Below are 14,383 nucleotides of genomic sequence, written 5' to 3' on the forward strand. Positions count from 1 at the left end.
TACCCCCAAAGATCGTCAACGGATGCGAGGCATGCGCAGTGATCCCTTCCACACTGGAGAGGGGAGGGAAGTGACCCGCTGTTGACCCACTGAGTAGCTGGCGGCCATATTTACCAAGGGATCAAATGGGCGTGTTGTGGGAGGTTTGCCCAAAGTGCATGCTGCCAGAGGGTAGGTAATAAAAGCATAAATATATTTATTATTTATATTGTCCATAATTTATTTCAGTTAAAATTGATTGTTAAATCTTCCACATACTCCTGTTTATCTTTAGCTTTCACATCGGCAGGGTATTCCCAGTTCAACCTAAAGCTGTCCGAGGTCCCATCTATGTTCGGGATGTCCTGCTGCTGTGTCCCTGTGTGTTGTATGTGTCACTGTCCCTCCTGCTGCCTCCCTTTGCAGCTCCCACATGGCCAAAGCCAAAGTCAGCCATGTGACGATGGCAATTTGCATTTTATTGTGTGGGTTAGCCTCGTGTGTTAGCCACTGGGTGACAGGGTGACAGACATTAAATAATTAACTCTCATTTATCATTTATAAGGATGCAGAGAGCACACAGACAGCGCCAAGTAGTCCCCAAAAGAAAACATTCAACCTACGTAAGTAGCAATTGAATTAAAAACCAATAATATCAACCAACAAAAAAATACAAAAATAACAAGCTCCAGAGGGACAGAGAGTGGAGAAGAGACATGCAAAGTGATTGAGTGGGTGGCCTGGGAGAAGTCTGTAATCGGAACATGTGTAGAGATATTTATTTAACAAACATTTCGAAGTATCAAGAGCGAAACCAGAGGCACGCAGCAAGCCCAGACCCAGACCCACACCCACACCCACACTTAATGGGAGGCAGAGGCAAAGGCAAAGAAGGGCAAACAGGAAACGGGCGGAGATGGGCAAAGGGACAACGACAATTGAAATGCGATTGGTAGATGGGGTGGCGGGCAGAGAACACGATGGCAAATCAAAGGTGAAAAGATGTGAAAAGCAAACGGAACGTGCACCGGCAGCATTTAACCCAAACTCCCAGGGCCAGAGCCAGATCCATCTACAATCTCCCGTCGATACTCAGAACCATTTCCATACCGTACCCGTGGAGCCTTCTCCGACTGGGAGCCGGGAGTAAGCCGCTGCTGGGACACACATGACGTATTGGCACGAGTCCCTCAGCAGTTGCGAGTTCCGAGCTGCGAGGTCGCAGAAGCTCTCCTCTGTGTGCTCTGGTAGCGATCCCCTGCCTGCTGCCTGCCCGCTCCTGGGGCACTTGAAAGCCCCGGTCGTATCTTGATTGTTTGCATGTAAATCTGCACAAAATCCCCAAAGTACCCAAGTACCTAGAGTACCCAAAGGAAGTGGAGATAGAGAGAGAGAGAGAGCGGGAGTTCTTGTCGGGCACCACGTATCGTTACCCTGATGTGAAGCTGAAGCTCACACCATCATCATCATCGTCATGATGGCCTTGGCGCATCGTTTCCCAACGCTCTCTGCATCGCTCAGCATCTCACGGCATCGCCATCGTCATCCTGGCAATCCCTTGCACAATTGAAACGTATGGGAGGGGCGGGAGGAAGTCCAGAGTCCAGAGTTACCTGCGCCACTTTATCCCGGCGGCTTCCTTCTGTCCTCCGCACAATTTTCTGCAACTATTTGTGACGACCCTGGGCATACCCTGCAGCAGGTCAAAGTGCTGTCATATTTGTTCTATATTTTGCAGCTATTTCTTTGCCATTTCCTTTCTTGTGGGACACCTTTTAGTGCTGCTCGTTTGAGTAGCGCCTTTGAGTATGTTTCACATGTTGAAACTTTCATTCTTTTGGGACACTCTCTGCCAGCACTTTTGCCAATGCCCTGTCCTGCTGCCACATTGTGGGGCCAATTTTCCGATTTTCTACGATTTTCCCGTTCGTTCTTTTTTTTTTGTCCAGCTGCTGCGTGGCGTTGCCTCCTTCTGCTCCTTTCGCCGCTGTAGTGGCTGCTGTTTCCTTTCTGTTGTTGTCAGGCAAGGCTTTGGATTAAACTGCATTTATTGGAATTTCACAATAAACTAACGAACGAACACCAGTCCCAGTCCCTCCTCTGCCAGGATGCTCCAAAAGGAGCTGCACATAGGCCAAAACCAAACCATGGCATTTGTACAAGTTTTTGGTTTGGTTTGACTCATTTTTTGCTCTCCCCCTGCGTCATATATGTACGACGTATGCCTGATATGTGCCATCCCTCAGACGACTCCCCAGCCCATGTGACCATGTGAACGGATTCCCCGTGAAGGATGTAATTAAAAAACGGCAACATCAACAGCCTCCAACAGGGCAGCAGCCCTGCCAACACAAAAAAAAGATACCCAGCAGGGAGAGAGTGCAGCCTTGTAAACTTGCTGCACACGACTCTCGAAGTTGCCACACCAGTGGAAGCAGCTTCTTCTCCTCCTCCTTCAACCATCCGTCCATGGGGGGGTGGCAAATCGATGAGGGGCAGTGGGGTTCACACAAAGCCAGCGACGGCAATCTCTAACGATATCCATAGCTCAAAGCCAAATCTCTGCACAAACAGGATATACATATGGCTCGGCAGGAGTCAAAGTCAATCCTTGCACATCCATCGAGTAGAGCAGCCTCCACACTGCCTCTGCCACACTGCCACACTGCCACACACTGCTTCCTGAGCATGCCGATGTTGTCGATGATGTTGATGCCGCATCCGTTCCGACTTGGGTTTTGTAGTCAAGCCAGCTTCTGTTTTCCCTTTTGCCGCTACCCTGCCAGCCGTGTCGAGTGTCGGGGTATACACGAATGGAACTCCATGCAACTCATGAGGATATTTATTGGCCAAGCTGGGAGTACTCAATGGCATCCACAAATTCATTCACTCGAAATTCATTTGCTCAAACTTTGATACAGTCCTACTGCATGGATGGATATTTCCTTTGAATCTCTCGTTTGGGGTATCTTTCAGTCGAAACTAAAGTCTTCTGCGACCCATTCTAACTTGTTTTGTTTTTTGTTTTTGTTTCTTCTCCTTGACGGGTTCCGTTTTTTGCGGGTATTTTTCTGTGATATTGAGCCCGGGCTAGCACTCAAAGGAGAGCCAAAGCCAAAGCCAAAGCCAATGTCCTCCCCCCCATCCCTCCCATTTCTCTATCCCCATTCGCTTTCCCATTCTCTGCCACCGACCCTGACGTATTCGGTTTAGTGTGATTTGTATGCGTCCTGGCTGAAGCACCCAACGATAGATGGATGGATGGATGGATGGATGGACCGAAGGACAGATGAATGGACCCTCGGATGGACTTGCAGATGGGTGAGAGATATGAAGTCAAGAGCAGGCCCTGGCTCGCATTGCTATTTCATGCTTAAAAGCAACTGGCCAACTCGTGTCCATCGTATCGAGTTGAAAGTGAAACGGTTGGCCTTAGCCTCCCATCTTGACCAAATTGCTTGAAAGGAATGCAGCAACAGGAGCAATAATAACTAAAGGCCAATGCAACAATAACTTGATAGAAGGAATCCCCAGGAGAAAACGAATATTGACTAGAACTAGGAAGCGAAGAACTGAACATTAAATGTTTGCAATATTTTGTTTATATTTTAATTTTGATTGCGGATTTCTTTGCTAGAAAAAATGTTTTCCCCTGCCTGTGCCTGTCTCTGTTCGGCTGTTTTCCTGGCCGCAACGGCCTGCTATTGCTCTTCTTTTGCCTGATCAATGTGCTCCAACAGCTCTGCTCCATCGGCTGGCCATTCCACACGCTTCGTTTTTTTCCTCCGAGTGTTTCCCGTGTGTGTGTGTGTGTGTGTAAGCCCCATGGAGGTGCAACGTTGGATGTTGCTGCACTCACATCCGTAACATGGCGGCTTATGTGTTGCCGGTTGCCGATTCCCCGGTTGTCGGTTGTCGGTTGTTTGTTGTCGCTGCTCTGCTCTCCTCTGGCCTGCCCTGCCGCCTCGTTATGACTTTCTTTTTTGCCTAGACTTACCCTTAACCCACTCCAACTACTGCTGCCACCCATCTCTTGTTGCCCTGGGTGATGTGAACTCTCAATATCGAGTGGATTTGCAAGTGTCATTTGTAGGCAGGTGATGGAGCTCAAAGTGGGGGCCATCCACAGTGATTTACATACCTGAACTGAAAGGAGCGCAAGAGACCACACCACAGGGTCAGCGAATAGTCAGTCCATGCTTCGAGATTTATTAAACATTTATAATTAATCAACTAAACGGAATCAATTTATATCTGCTAATTCTCCTCTGGTTTCAGCTATTCACTCTATGGAGAGTTTTCCTTGGCCAACACGATCTGCTCCTGCTGCACACCCGCGGCTCCAATGTCCTTCTGCTCGGACATGTTTTTGGGTATTTTAATAAGCTCCATCTGTGGGAAAGAAGTCACGGGACTAAGCCAGTCGTTAGCTCATTGAGAACCGAGACATACCTCTGGTTCACCGCAGGCTCCATTCTCCAGAGTCTTCACGTCGGCAGCCTTTGTCTTCTGTGCATCTTTAGCGACCAGGTTGTTGGCCTTCTCATTCATTTCCAGCAATCCCAGAGCATCTTCCCCGGCTCCAATGTTCTCTTTGGGTTCCTCCATTGAGTTCGGAGACATGGAAATCTGCAACTCTTCGGCTTCTTCGGTAAAGAGATTTACCTGCGGTTCACCGCTGGCTCCAGTGTCCAGAGTCTTGGCATCTTTTCCATCGGTCTTCAATGACTTTTCGGCGGCCAGGTTGCCCTTAGCCTCCTCAGTCTCCTTGTCAGCGACATAGCCCGTGTTCCTCTCGCGGATTGGGAGATTGGGAGCTTGATTCTGTGGCTTCTGGATTGCCTTCCCAACTTTTGGGACCAAAAGCTTCGAGCCGGGCTCGCAGCTGCCCTCTTTTTTGGCCAGTTGGGACTTGGCTTCAGCTGAACTCATTGCCAATTGCTTGCCCATGCCCTTGCTTGATATCTCGGGCTCTGCCATAACGGAGAGCATCACCTGCTTGATGTGCCTGTCAATCGCACTGCGATCTTTTGATTTGTGACCCTTGAGCTCTTCCAAACTCTCGACCAAATCGACATCGTTCTTTGCTTTGGATTTCGCGGCTTTCATCTCGGACATCAGCTGCTCCACCAGATGCGGCGCCTTCACATCGTGCCAGGAGTTCGAATAGGGCTTTATGGGGCGAATGGCGCAGTCGATCTGGAAGAACTCCTTCCAGTACACTGGCACAACGGACTTATGGCCGTTTGGAAAGAGCTGCTTGAAGGGATCCTTTGGCTCTGGCGCCTTTCGCATCAACATGCGCTTTATTTCGGTCATCTTCGGCTTCATGCGACCCTTGACCCTGGGAGCTTTGCGAAGAGGAGCCTTTACCACAGGCTTTTCGCACGACGGCACTCGTGCCTTGGTGTCAAGGAACCTTCCGTTACGCTGTGAGTCTGGGTGGACAAGAAACCGTGGCGATATTTACCCAGAAACTATTCTCCGGACTACTGCAAATACAAACCGCATAGGAGGGAGTGCTTCACGGCGGATGAGAGGACAGCCTCTCGCATATCCATCAGTCGGAACATCGTGTTGGGTCTTGTCTTTTTTCCTTTTTCCTGCAAAAATTTCACTTTTCTTTTGAAGTCAAACAATTAATTTATAATGCAATTCTCAAAGCCTACCAAAGACCAGCCAGATCTGTTCACACATTTATTCTGAGCTGACAACCCTGAGATTTTATTAACTTGCGAATGGCGGCCACCCTGGAAGCTATCGATTTTCCTTTAGGCTTGCCGTTGCCTGCGCGGATTTGCATTTTCGAGCTTAAATTTTGAAGCTATTGAATCATATAAAATGCACTCAGAGCAGCGCAGAGAAACCCCGTCCCAGAGGCTGAATCAAAGCCTAGTGCTATGGCATCCATTTCCTCTTGGAATTTCCATTTTCCCACATCAAATTTTCCTTTTTTTCATTTTTGCATTTCGGTCAGCCCTTAGACTGGCCGAGTTTCTCTCACCATTCCGTACCCTGGACAGGGCCGTCTCTTTTGACGTGAACTGCATACATATTTATAGTTCCGCTTGTTGACAAATATCGCGCCATGTTGACTGACTGACCGACGCCCCGCACGGCACTGCCCCCCACGGCTGTTAGACAGAACGTGGCACTGAAACTGGAACTGGGGGAACAGCGACCTGCAACTGTTAGTGGCAGAGGAAACTGGCAGCGGAAGCTGCACTGATTAGAAACATGGTTGGGGCCCAATGAAGCTGTGTCCGCCAAAAACAAAAACAAAAACAAAAGAAAATCCACGTAAAAAACACTGAGGGGCATACAAAAAATAAAGCACGCAAGCTAGCCGAGGCCCTGGAAATGGAGAAGGACTCCACACTCCATACATCAGCAGTGGCAGTGGAATTTCAAAGGAACCTGCTGCCTAAATGGAGTGTTGTAGTATTAGGTTTACCAGTAAAAATAAGCAAAGTTGAATAAATCTTGTGACTATCTTTAGGGTTAGCCAAGAAGGCCTTAAATATTTTTTAAAAATTAAAAAAACCCATTTTAGATGACTTCAATAATTGTAGGTAACTTTAATAAACTTGCACTCCTCATGAGCTACTAAAATATTCATATATTCAAATATCCAGCAGAAAGATGTATCCCGACAAACAGGAAGTTTTCTTCAATTGAAAACACCATAAACTCTGGGATAGTGTAAAATCCAGTCGTCTTTTTGGCAAGCAATTCCCAGCCAAATGAAACTCTGCTGTTGAGTGCCGCCCCAGAAAATCCTGTGCCATGAATACAAAATGGTCTCGGACACGCTACGCCGATTTGTTAGTTTGTTCCGAATATATTTTAGTGATTGAAATATTAATGTGTGGATGTGTGGAGTGTGTGTGTGAACAGGAGCAGAAGGATGGATGTGTAGGATGTAGGCTGTGGGATCGATGGCAGCGCCGGCGCTACGCTTTGCTTTGTTCAGCAATTTGTGGCAACAATGGAGTTGCTTTCCCACAAAAGGCGGCACACAATAAAAGCCAGTGCAGGTCCCCGGGCTAAGCCTCAAGGAGAAAGGAGAAAAGAAGGAGCCGCTAGAGGATACACATGTGTGGCCGTTGTCGGGGCTTTCACATTAGCAAATCTATTAGCATTTGGCTAAGCCGCACTTAGACCTAATGTGGACGAGCAGAGCAGAGAGAGAGAGAGAATGAGGATGAGGATGCGCGCTAGACTGGCTGTCTGTCGAAGGGCAGGCCCGTACAGAGACCAAGGACCAGGGCTAATCCTTTATCGTTGGCCGGCGATCGTGCAGGTCCTTTGTTTGGGTGCATGGATCGCCTGGCCATTGTGCAACCGACACTTGTCTTAATCCCCGCCCAGCAACAAAAGCACACCCGGCCACAAAAGGTGGCCTGTCCGTTCAGTCATACGATCCGAGACCGAACTGCAGCGATGAGATGCGATCTATGAGCTGGCGGATCATAGCCTCCATCGATCGATAGCCCTTTGTTTTGCCTCTGCTTCTGTGGGCTCGCCCAATTGATCCACTCAAGATAAATTAAGGCCACAAAGTACAAGGAGCATGTGTAAGCTTAGCCCATGGGATTGGTATTTGGTTTGTTGGTTTACAGGTTTTTTTCCTGGCAGGTCTCAGCCCCTAGGTAGCAGGTTCTTCGCAGACGGCATGGCATTTCTCTTCCGCTCGATTATCACCTACTGAATGGCATTCAAACATATTTTTCCAACCATCTATCGCAAGCAGAAAATAGCGAAAAAGTTAAAGGGAGTTCGGTGGATATACAACAATTACAAAACAGCAAAAGTTTATTACGAGAAATCCATGAAAATCAATGGAATGCGAGCCATAAAGAGAGAGCCAAACAGAAACATTTCAGAACACATGGGGGGGAGGCATGCCATGGAATGGTATTGGAATGGATTGGACTGGCTTGTTGTTCCTTTTGCTGTGAGAGCCGAGAGTGCAATTATTAAAATAATGTCCACAGCCCATTGAGTTCATAACGCGAATGAGGCCGCAATAAAATAAATAAATGAAGAGGAACTTGTCCTCAAATGAGGCATGCAAATGTCGCCCGACGAAAATAACAATGCTGGAGTCATAGCTATGGCTTGGTAGTGGGGGTGTGGGGGGTGGGGCTCACCCCAACATCATCGGCGTTTCTATCATGGTCGCCGGCATCGTCAATGTCCATGTCCTGGCCAGCGCCCATCCTGCGCTGAAATTTATTAAAAAGAAAAGGCAAAAAATGCTGAAACGAAAATAACATCAGCGAGACTCTGCATTGGGCACTGGGCACTGGGCACTGGGCTGGATGGATTGCTTAATTTCGGCCATTGGCCACATCTGTTGGCCCTAAAGATTCAAGATGGGGAAATATTCTACGTAAGTTTATTAAAGGAAAAGTGGGAAAGTCTTTGCAAAATGCTGAATAAGAAGCAACAAAAAAGATTGAAGCAGCTCAAAATTGCTTCAATTAAGGGACAATTCTGACATATTTTCAGGGTAAATTTAAGGCAGATATTTGAGTGAATATTTGGCATGCAATTATCGAATTATTTCTTAAAGTAATCATAAATAGAACTAAATGTTTTACTGCTGTTTCCCCGTTTCATATCACAGATCGAGAGACCCTGAGACCTTTCAACAGCAACACTTTCCCACCATTAAGATCGCTTGACACTTTTTTGCCAATATATTTTGCAGGGTCTGTCAGTGCAGAAATTGTGCAAAGAGCTGTGACTGTGACTGTGACCTGACCCCCAGTGACGGGCAGCTTAACCCGTGCCAAGTGCGAGGGGCACACAAAAAGTTCGAGAAGTTCAAGTGGAGATACAATTTCGTTGCAATTTTTCGGACAGTTTTAGTGCTTCGCCGGAACAACGTGAGCGTCGGTGGTGGTTGGTGGTGCGTGTTGCTGCTCTCGTTCCACTCTCAGTTGCAGTTACAGTTACGGTTACAGTTAAAGTTACAATATCATGCCTACACTCTATGCAGCAACCTTCCACCTTCCACCGAAAACATAAGCGGACGGATGGACGGACGAATGGACGGAGGGGTCGCTTAAATGCGGTTTCACGTTACACATGTGCGTCTAATTAGCGACTGTTTAACGATAACAAGCGACGGCGGCTGTGGGTACTGTAACTAATATGCCAGAAAATTAGACTTGCAGGGCACACACACACACACACACGTAGAGAAAGGACACAGGACAGGACAACACTCAGAGCGCCTCTGTTAACGAGCATGAAATTATTATCGAAATGCAATTAATGAGTGCGACAAGCGGGAACACGGTGCTGCCCCAGAAGAACTCAACTGAGAACACTCGGACACAGGACACAGGACACAGGGCACAGGGCACAGGATGTTGCACAAACACTTGCATCGACACTTGTCCTCACTTACGATCACAAACAGGTCATCCCATTCCATTTACCATCCTGTCTTATCTCTACTGCAAGCTGACACTCCAAAGAGGTCGCTCAAATACTCTTTTCACACGAATTCCGGCGCCAGGCGACCATCTCTCGCCTCAAGTGCACCCTGGCCAACACTTCCGTCTCCGAGTCAACGAGTCTCCCAACGAATCTCAATCCTCCAGAGAGTCGCCCTGCAACCCTGCAACCCTGCAACCTGCAGCAGCTGTCTCTGCCACTTTGCATATCATGTGTGGGAAGCGTTTGGATCTCTCTCTTTAAGTCGGGGGGCCTGGGGCCTGGGGCCTGTGTGGCCTCAGCAGGGTTCCACAAATCGGATTTGGAGCTTTAGGCGTTAATAATTTGAGCACCGACCCCGCTTCTGATAAGTGAAAGAGCAGCCGCTTTCTGTTTCATCCGGACAGCAGCAGTGACCCTTTCCATGTGACACACTCTCTCCTTTGATGGAGTTGACGGGTTCCTCTGCAGTTCTCTGACGATTGTTCACTTCTTCCATAGAACATTGCTGCTATTTTTGCTGCTATTTCCATTTTCTAGTGTATTCCCTTCTTCTGTGTGACTTGCCTTTACGCTTTCTTTGCCTCCCCCAAACAGTTTTTTGTTTGTTCGACTTTCTTTTGTTTCGCACAAATTTAGTTACCCCCCTCGGGGGCAAGGGTTAGGGCTAGGGTGGGGATTTTGTAGGTTTCGGGTATTCGGGTTCTACATCGATGCCCACTTTGTTTTAATGCGCGCTGATATGTGAGCCGCAGGGCTTAGTCCACACACACGACCCATCCATATCCACCCAAACACTCACACACATGTCCTGCTCTGTGTGTGCGTGTGTGTGTGTGTGTGTGTGTGTGTGTGTGTAGTCCTGGCCAGAAAGTGCTGGCCTGGCCGGGTGTTGATTTTTTAACCGAATCGAGAGAAATTTGTTGGCTGAGATCCGTTGAGGCGTAGACCATAATCAACTTCAGTGGCCAGCAACTCAATTTATACTTTAGCTATAACTCGCAGCAGATGTGTATGTGTGTGTGATGTGTGTGTGTGCAAAGTAAAATAAAATAAAATTGAAAAAGGATTTCCGTTTGTAGTCCCTTGGTCGGTCAACCATTCGACCAAAGTCTATCAATATGCCAACAGAGTGGAGACTCCTTCGGTTCGATTCGATTTGCTTTCCTTTTTTTGCTCCACTCAATCTGGTCCAAGGTGTAAATTTTATTTGAATTATTCGCAAAATATTCGCACATGGATTCGTATTCGTATTCGTATTTGTATTTAGTTTAGTTTGTTACGTGCCCGGCATGCGATGTACAAACATTTTTGCCTTTTAACTTTCTTGACTTTCGCCTTTGGGGCACTGGCCACTGGCCACTGGCCACTGCCTCACATCTTTCCTTCTATGGCAATGTCCGGGTATTTTGTTGGGCAATGTTGGTTTGATTTAACTTCCGGTCATTTCATTTCCTCTGCCATTTTTCAATTTTACCCTTCAAATTTCTCAAATAAATATCGGTGAGGGGAGGTCTCTCCACTCGCCAACACAAATGCTTACACAAAATATTCAATTGGCATCGGGACAATCCAATTTGGAGCAGTTGCAGAATTTTCCTTCAACAAATTCCTGTATTTTCCCCATGCAAAATAGAGGCACAAAGAGTGTCTTGTGTCCTTTGACTTTATTCTTTTTACATTTACTTACTGCAGTCTTCCACTGTGGAGATATTTTTGGGCAAACGAATTTCAAGTTTTCTTGATGATTTAATCAAAATTCTTAAGTCACTCTTCGACGCTACCGTTCCATATTGTCACTGCAATCAAATAATTTCCCTAACCAATTCACTTCACGCATAATTTTGCTGCTGGCCTTCAGGTTCTCCTCTGTTTCCCTCTCCCTTTTGGCCAGCCAGCCAGCTGTGCTCCCTGCCAATTGGTCACACGCGACCACTTAGCACTTCAGATGGCGACAATGGCCAATGATCGGCAGTAGTAAATGGAATGAATACATCACATTCGAACAGAAAAGAACAGATCAGATTATGCCACATTGGAAGTTCGAGTAGACCTGAAAAATGCGCAAAATTGTGGCCCATAAAGAAGTGCCTCGGAGGCCTGTCACCATCCCATTGTCCAACCGTTTCGTTACGGTCGTCACGTGGAGCACGGATCGATGGATCGAAACGATCTGGCTGGTCCCACAAAGTCAGACAGACTGGGCAAAGGCAATGGCAATGGCAACTGCAACCCGCTGTGGCCAAACGACTGCGGTCGACCCCACAAAAATGACACCCAAGAGCCAAGTAGCAGGGAACGTTCCACAGTCAGGAGTCCAGAGTCCGATGATGATGATGATGATGGTGCAACGAATCAATTTCTATTCAGCCAATTGCCGAAATTGTCCCCGGCTAGTGTGAAATCGGGAAAAGGCGAACAACATTGCAGCATTATTCCCAATATAAAACCCAATTCGGATATGGGTACGGGTCTGAGTTTGGGTTTGGATTTGGGTTTGGGTTTCTGTGCAGTTCTGAATTGAAATTATCTGGCGAAAAATTGCAATTTTCATGCCCAGCAACACATGCCAAGGCAGGCCATTGGGAGCACAACACAAAAAGGACAGTCAACTGTGTCTCGTGTGTGTGTCCCTTTGCCCGTGTCTTCTGATATTTCTATATACATGTATTTCTCTTACTAAATGCTTGTGTGAGTCACAGGTTTGTTGCCAGCTGAACGTTGCAAAAATCCTGTCCAAACGCGCGCCACTCGAAGCAATTTTGTGTGCAGTTGTCCGTAATAATGTCATCAAATTGGCCGTGCGGTACAAAAATTATTGCTCTGCCCCCGTGGCAAAAGGCACATAGAGAGAGATATTTATAAAATAGATGGAGAAATAACAAAATGAGCTGGAAAGTGGTTACTTTGGGAACCAGAATCGCAGAGTTGGAAGAGAGTTTCATGATTCCGCAGCTGCTGGGAGAAGTCAACTATTTTCTGGCTAAGAATTCGTTTAAAAAACATCTCAAACAAACTCGATTAACCCATGGCAGGAGTCCAAGTTCCATTGCTCCATTGCCCATTCCGATTGGCGTTGGACATTTCATTTGATAGTGCTCGTGCCTTCCCTCTCGTCTATAGGGAGTGAGTTTTGAGTTTTGTGTCATTTATCCCGCTGGGTTTCCGGGCAAAGTGGGTCCCCCACTTTGTATCGCTTAATCCTGCAGACGTCCAACCCGACCACACTCTCATTCTAATTCGGAATCTGAATCTGCTGCCGCTGCTGCTGCTGCAACTGTATCGAGGTTGGAATGGTTCCCAGTGTTCAAGTGTGTTTTATTTGCATGTTGATAAACTTTCAACGAAGAGCGGAAGAGCGGAAGAGCCGACCGGAGTACAATTGAAACTTTTGTCAGCGGTTGCCGCTGAGGTTGAGGCCCAAACATTTATGAAGAGAGTCGAGCCAGGGACTGGGACTGGGACTGTGACTGGGTCCGTGCTCGGGCACAAATGTCACGTCTCAGGGGCGGCAATTACGACAGTTTAATTATGATGCAAGTTTTTGCTGCTCGAGGCAGTAACAATGGGCGCAGATCGACGGGCCCTAACAGCTTCATTCCAGGCGGTCGTGTCACTAACAATGCGCAACTCGCAACTCGCTTCCTAGACACTCCACCCCACCCCACTTCCCGCCCTTCCCTACACCATTCTCTGTGCTTAATCCGTTGCGCATGCGCCTTGGCAGTTGGGTCGACTTTTGGTCACTTCCGCGGTCAAGTTGCCCGAGGCCTGGCCAATCTGTTAACTGGGTGCGCACCCAGTGGTCAAGCATTGGCTGTCGTTTGCCGCCTTTCATTTTCATCGTCATGTGGTGCTGGCAATGGGAGCAGGCTGCTTATCTACAGCTGATTCCGAGGACCTCATGCCGTGCCCCAGACACTGCCCTAATTGCCAACGTCAGAGGGACAGAAGGACGGATGACAGTCTACAGACGACAGTTGCCAAATCTGAACAGCTGTCGGAGCTATAGAGAGAGAGAGAGAGAGAGATCTCTTTGCTAGATGTTAAATAAGTAGATCAGGTAGAGATCGAGACAAATCGAGAAATCGAAGCGGAGTGTGGGGAAAGGGAATCCAAATTGAAGTTAAGGACGCGCCAAAAACAGCACCCAGGACACAGGGGACTCGGTGTCGGGATTCCAATTACATTCTGGGTCCGCTTACATGTCCACACTCTGCTGTATGTGTGTGCCTATTGCTCCTGATGCTGTCAAAATATGTAACCTACTCCGTCCACCTCCTTCATCCACTCCATCCACTCTCTGGCAAAGTGCTTCCAGTTAAAGGAAAAACAAATGAGCATATTGATTAAGTAATAAGCTGGAAATGGGTTCGAGTTTGAGTCCGGTGTTTTGTGTGTGTGTTTTGGGTTTCGGTTTCAGGTTCGGTTTGGGTTTCCCATTTCCTCGTAGGTGCCCACTTGCCACTTGCTGCCTTGCAGCCCCGCATTGACAACTCACTTTGCCAAGTGCTTCCCATTAATCCCAGTCTGCCTCTGGGCTGCCGCGTTCCAGCCAACTGCTGTTTTGGTGTTTAGCAGCAACTGCAACATAAATCAGAGCGGACACACAGAGTGGCGCCACGCAGCCACGTAGACTCGAGATCTGAGATCCGAGATCCTATCGAAATTTGTATACGCAACTTCTCATAGTCTGCGTAGGCCTGACGACTTGGCACACTATTTGTACAGCCCGAAAGGGGGGTTTCGCTTCATCAATCCTCGTGCCTCGTGGAGTGGCACTGCTCAAATATTCTTCTAGGGCTTCGCTGCTGACATTCAAACCCTTTTTTGGGTAGCCAACAGCCAGGGCAGCCCCCCTTCATTAGCCAGAAGCTTTTGCAGGCAAACAGGCCAAATAAAATATTATTTTACATGGCCAAACAATGCGACGACGACACTCCACTCCGCCTCA

The 14,383-nt window shown here is 47.6% G+C and overlaps 1 protein-coding gene across 1 annotated transcript; it reads right to left on the bottom strand.

Annotated features, from left to right (window-relative positions):
- Window positions 1-4,175: 4,175 nt before the first annotated feature.
- Window positions 4,176-5,604, bottom strand: LOC117588436. Its single transcript, XM_034279717.1, has 3 exons — window positions 5,486-5,604; window positions 4,432-5,417; window positions 4,176-4,371 (listed from the first exon to the last, which is right to left on the bottom strand). The coding sequence occupies exons 1-3, from the start codon at window positions 5,550-5,552 to the stop codon at window positions 4,267-4,269; spliced, it is 1,158 nt and encodes a 385-aa protein (XP_034135608.1). The 5' UTR covers window positions 5,553-5,604; the 3' UTR covers window positions 4,176-4,266.
- Window positions 5,605-14,383: the final 8,779 nt, after the last annotated feature.

The sequence above is a fragment of the Drosophila guanche genome, unplaced genomic scaffold (genome assembly GCF_900245975.1).
Source record: "Drosophila guanche unplaced genomic scaffold, DGUA_6, whole genome shotgun sequence".
NCBI classification, from domain to species: domain Eukaryota; kingdom Metazoa; phylum Arthropoda; class Insecta; order Diptera; family Drosophilidae; genus Drosophila; species Drosophila guanche.

Bases quoted from the DNA above. Each gene is read 5' to 3' on its own strand.
- LOC117588436 (XM_034279717.1), bottom strand. From the start codon at position 5,552: ATGTTCCGACTGATGGATATGCGAGAGGCTGTCCTCTCATCCGCCGTG. The intron at 5,418-5,485 runs GTTTGTATTTGC...TTGTCCACCCAG, and splicing joins GAAGCACTCCCTCCTATGCG to ACTCACAGCGTAACGGAAGG. The intron at 4,372-4,431 runs GTATGTCTCGGT...TCTTTCCCACAG, and splicing joins GAGCCTGCGGTGAACCAGAG to ATGGAGCTTATTAAAATACC.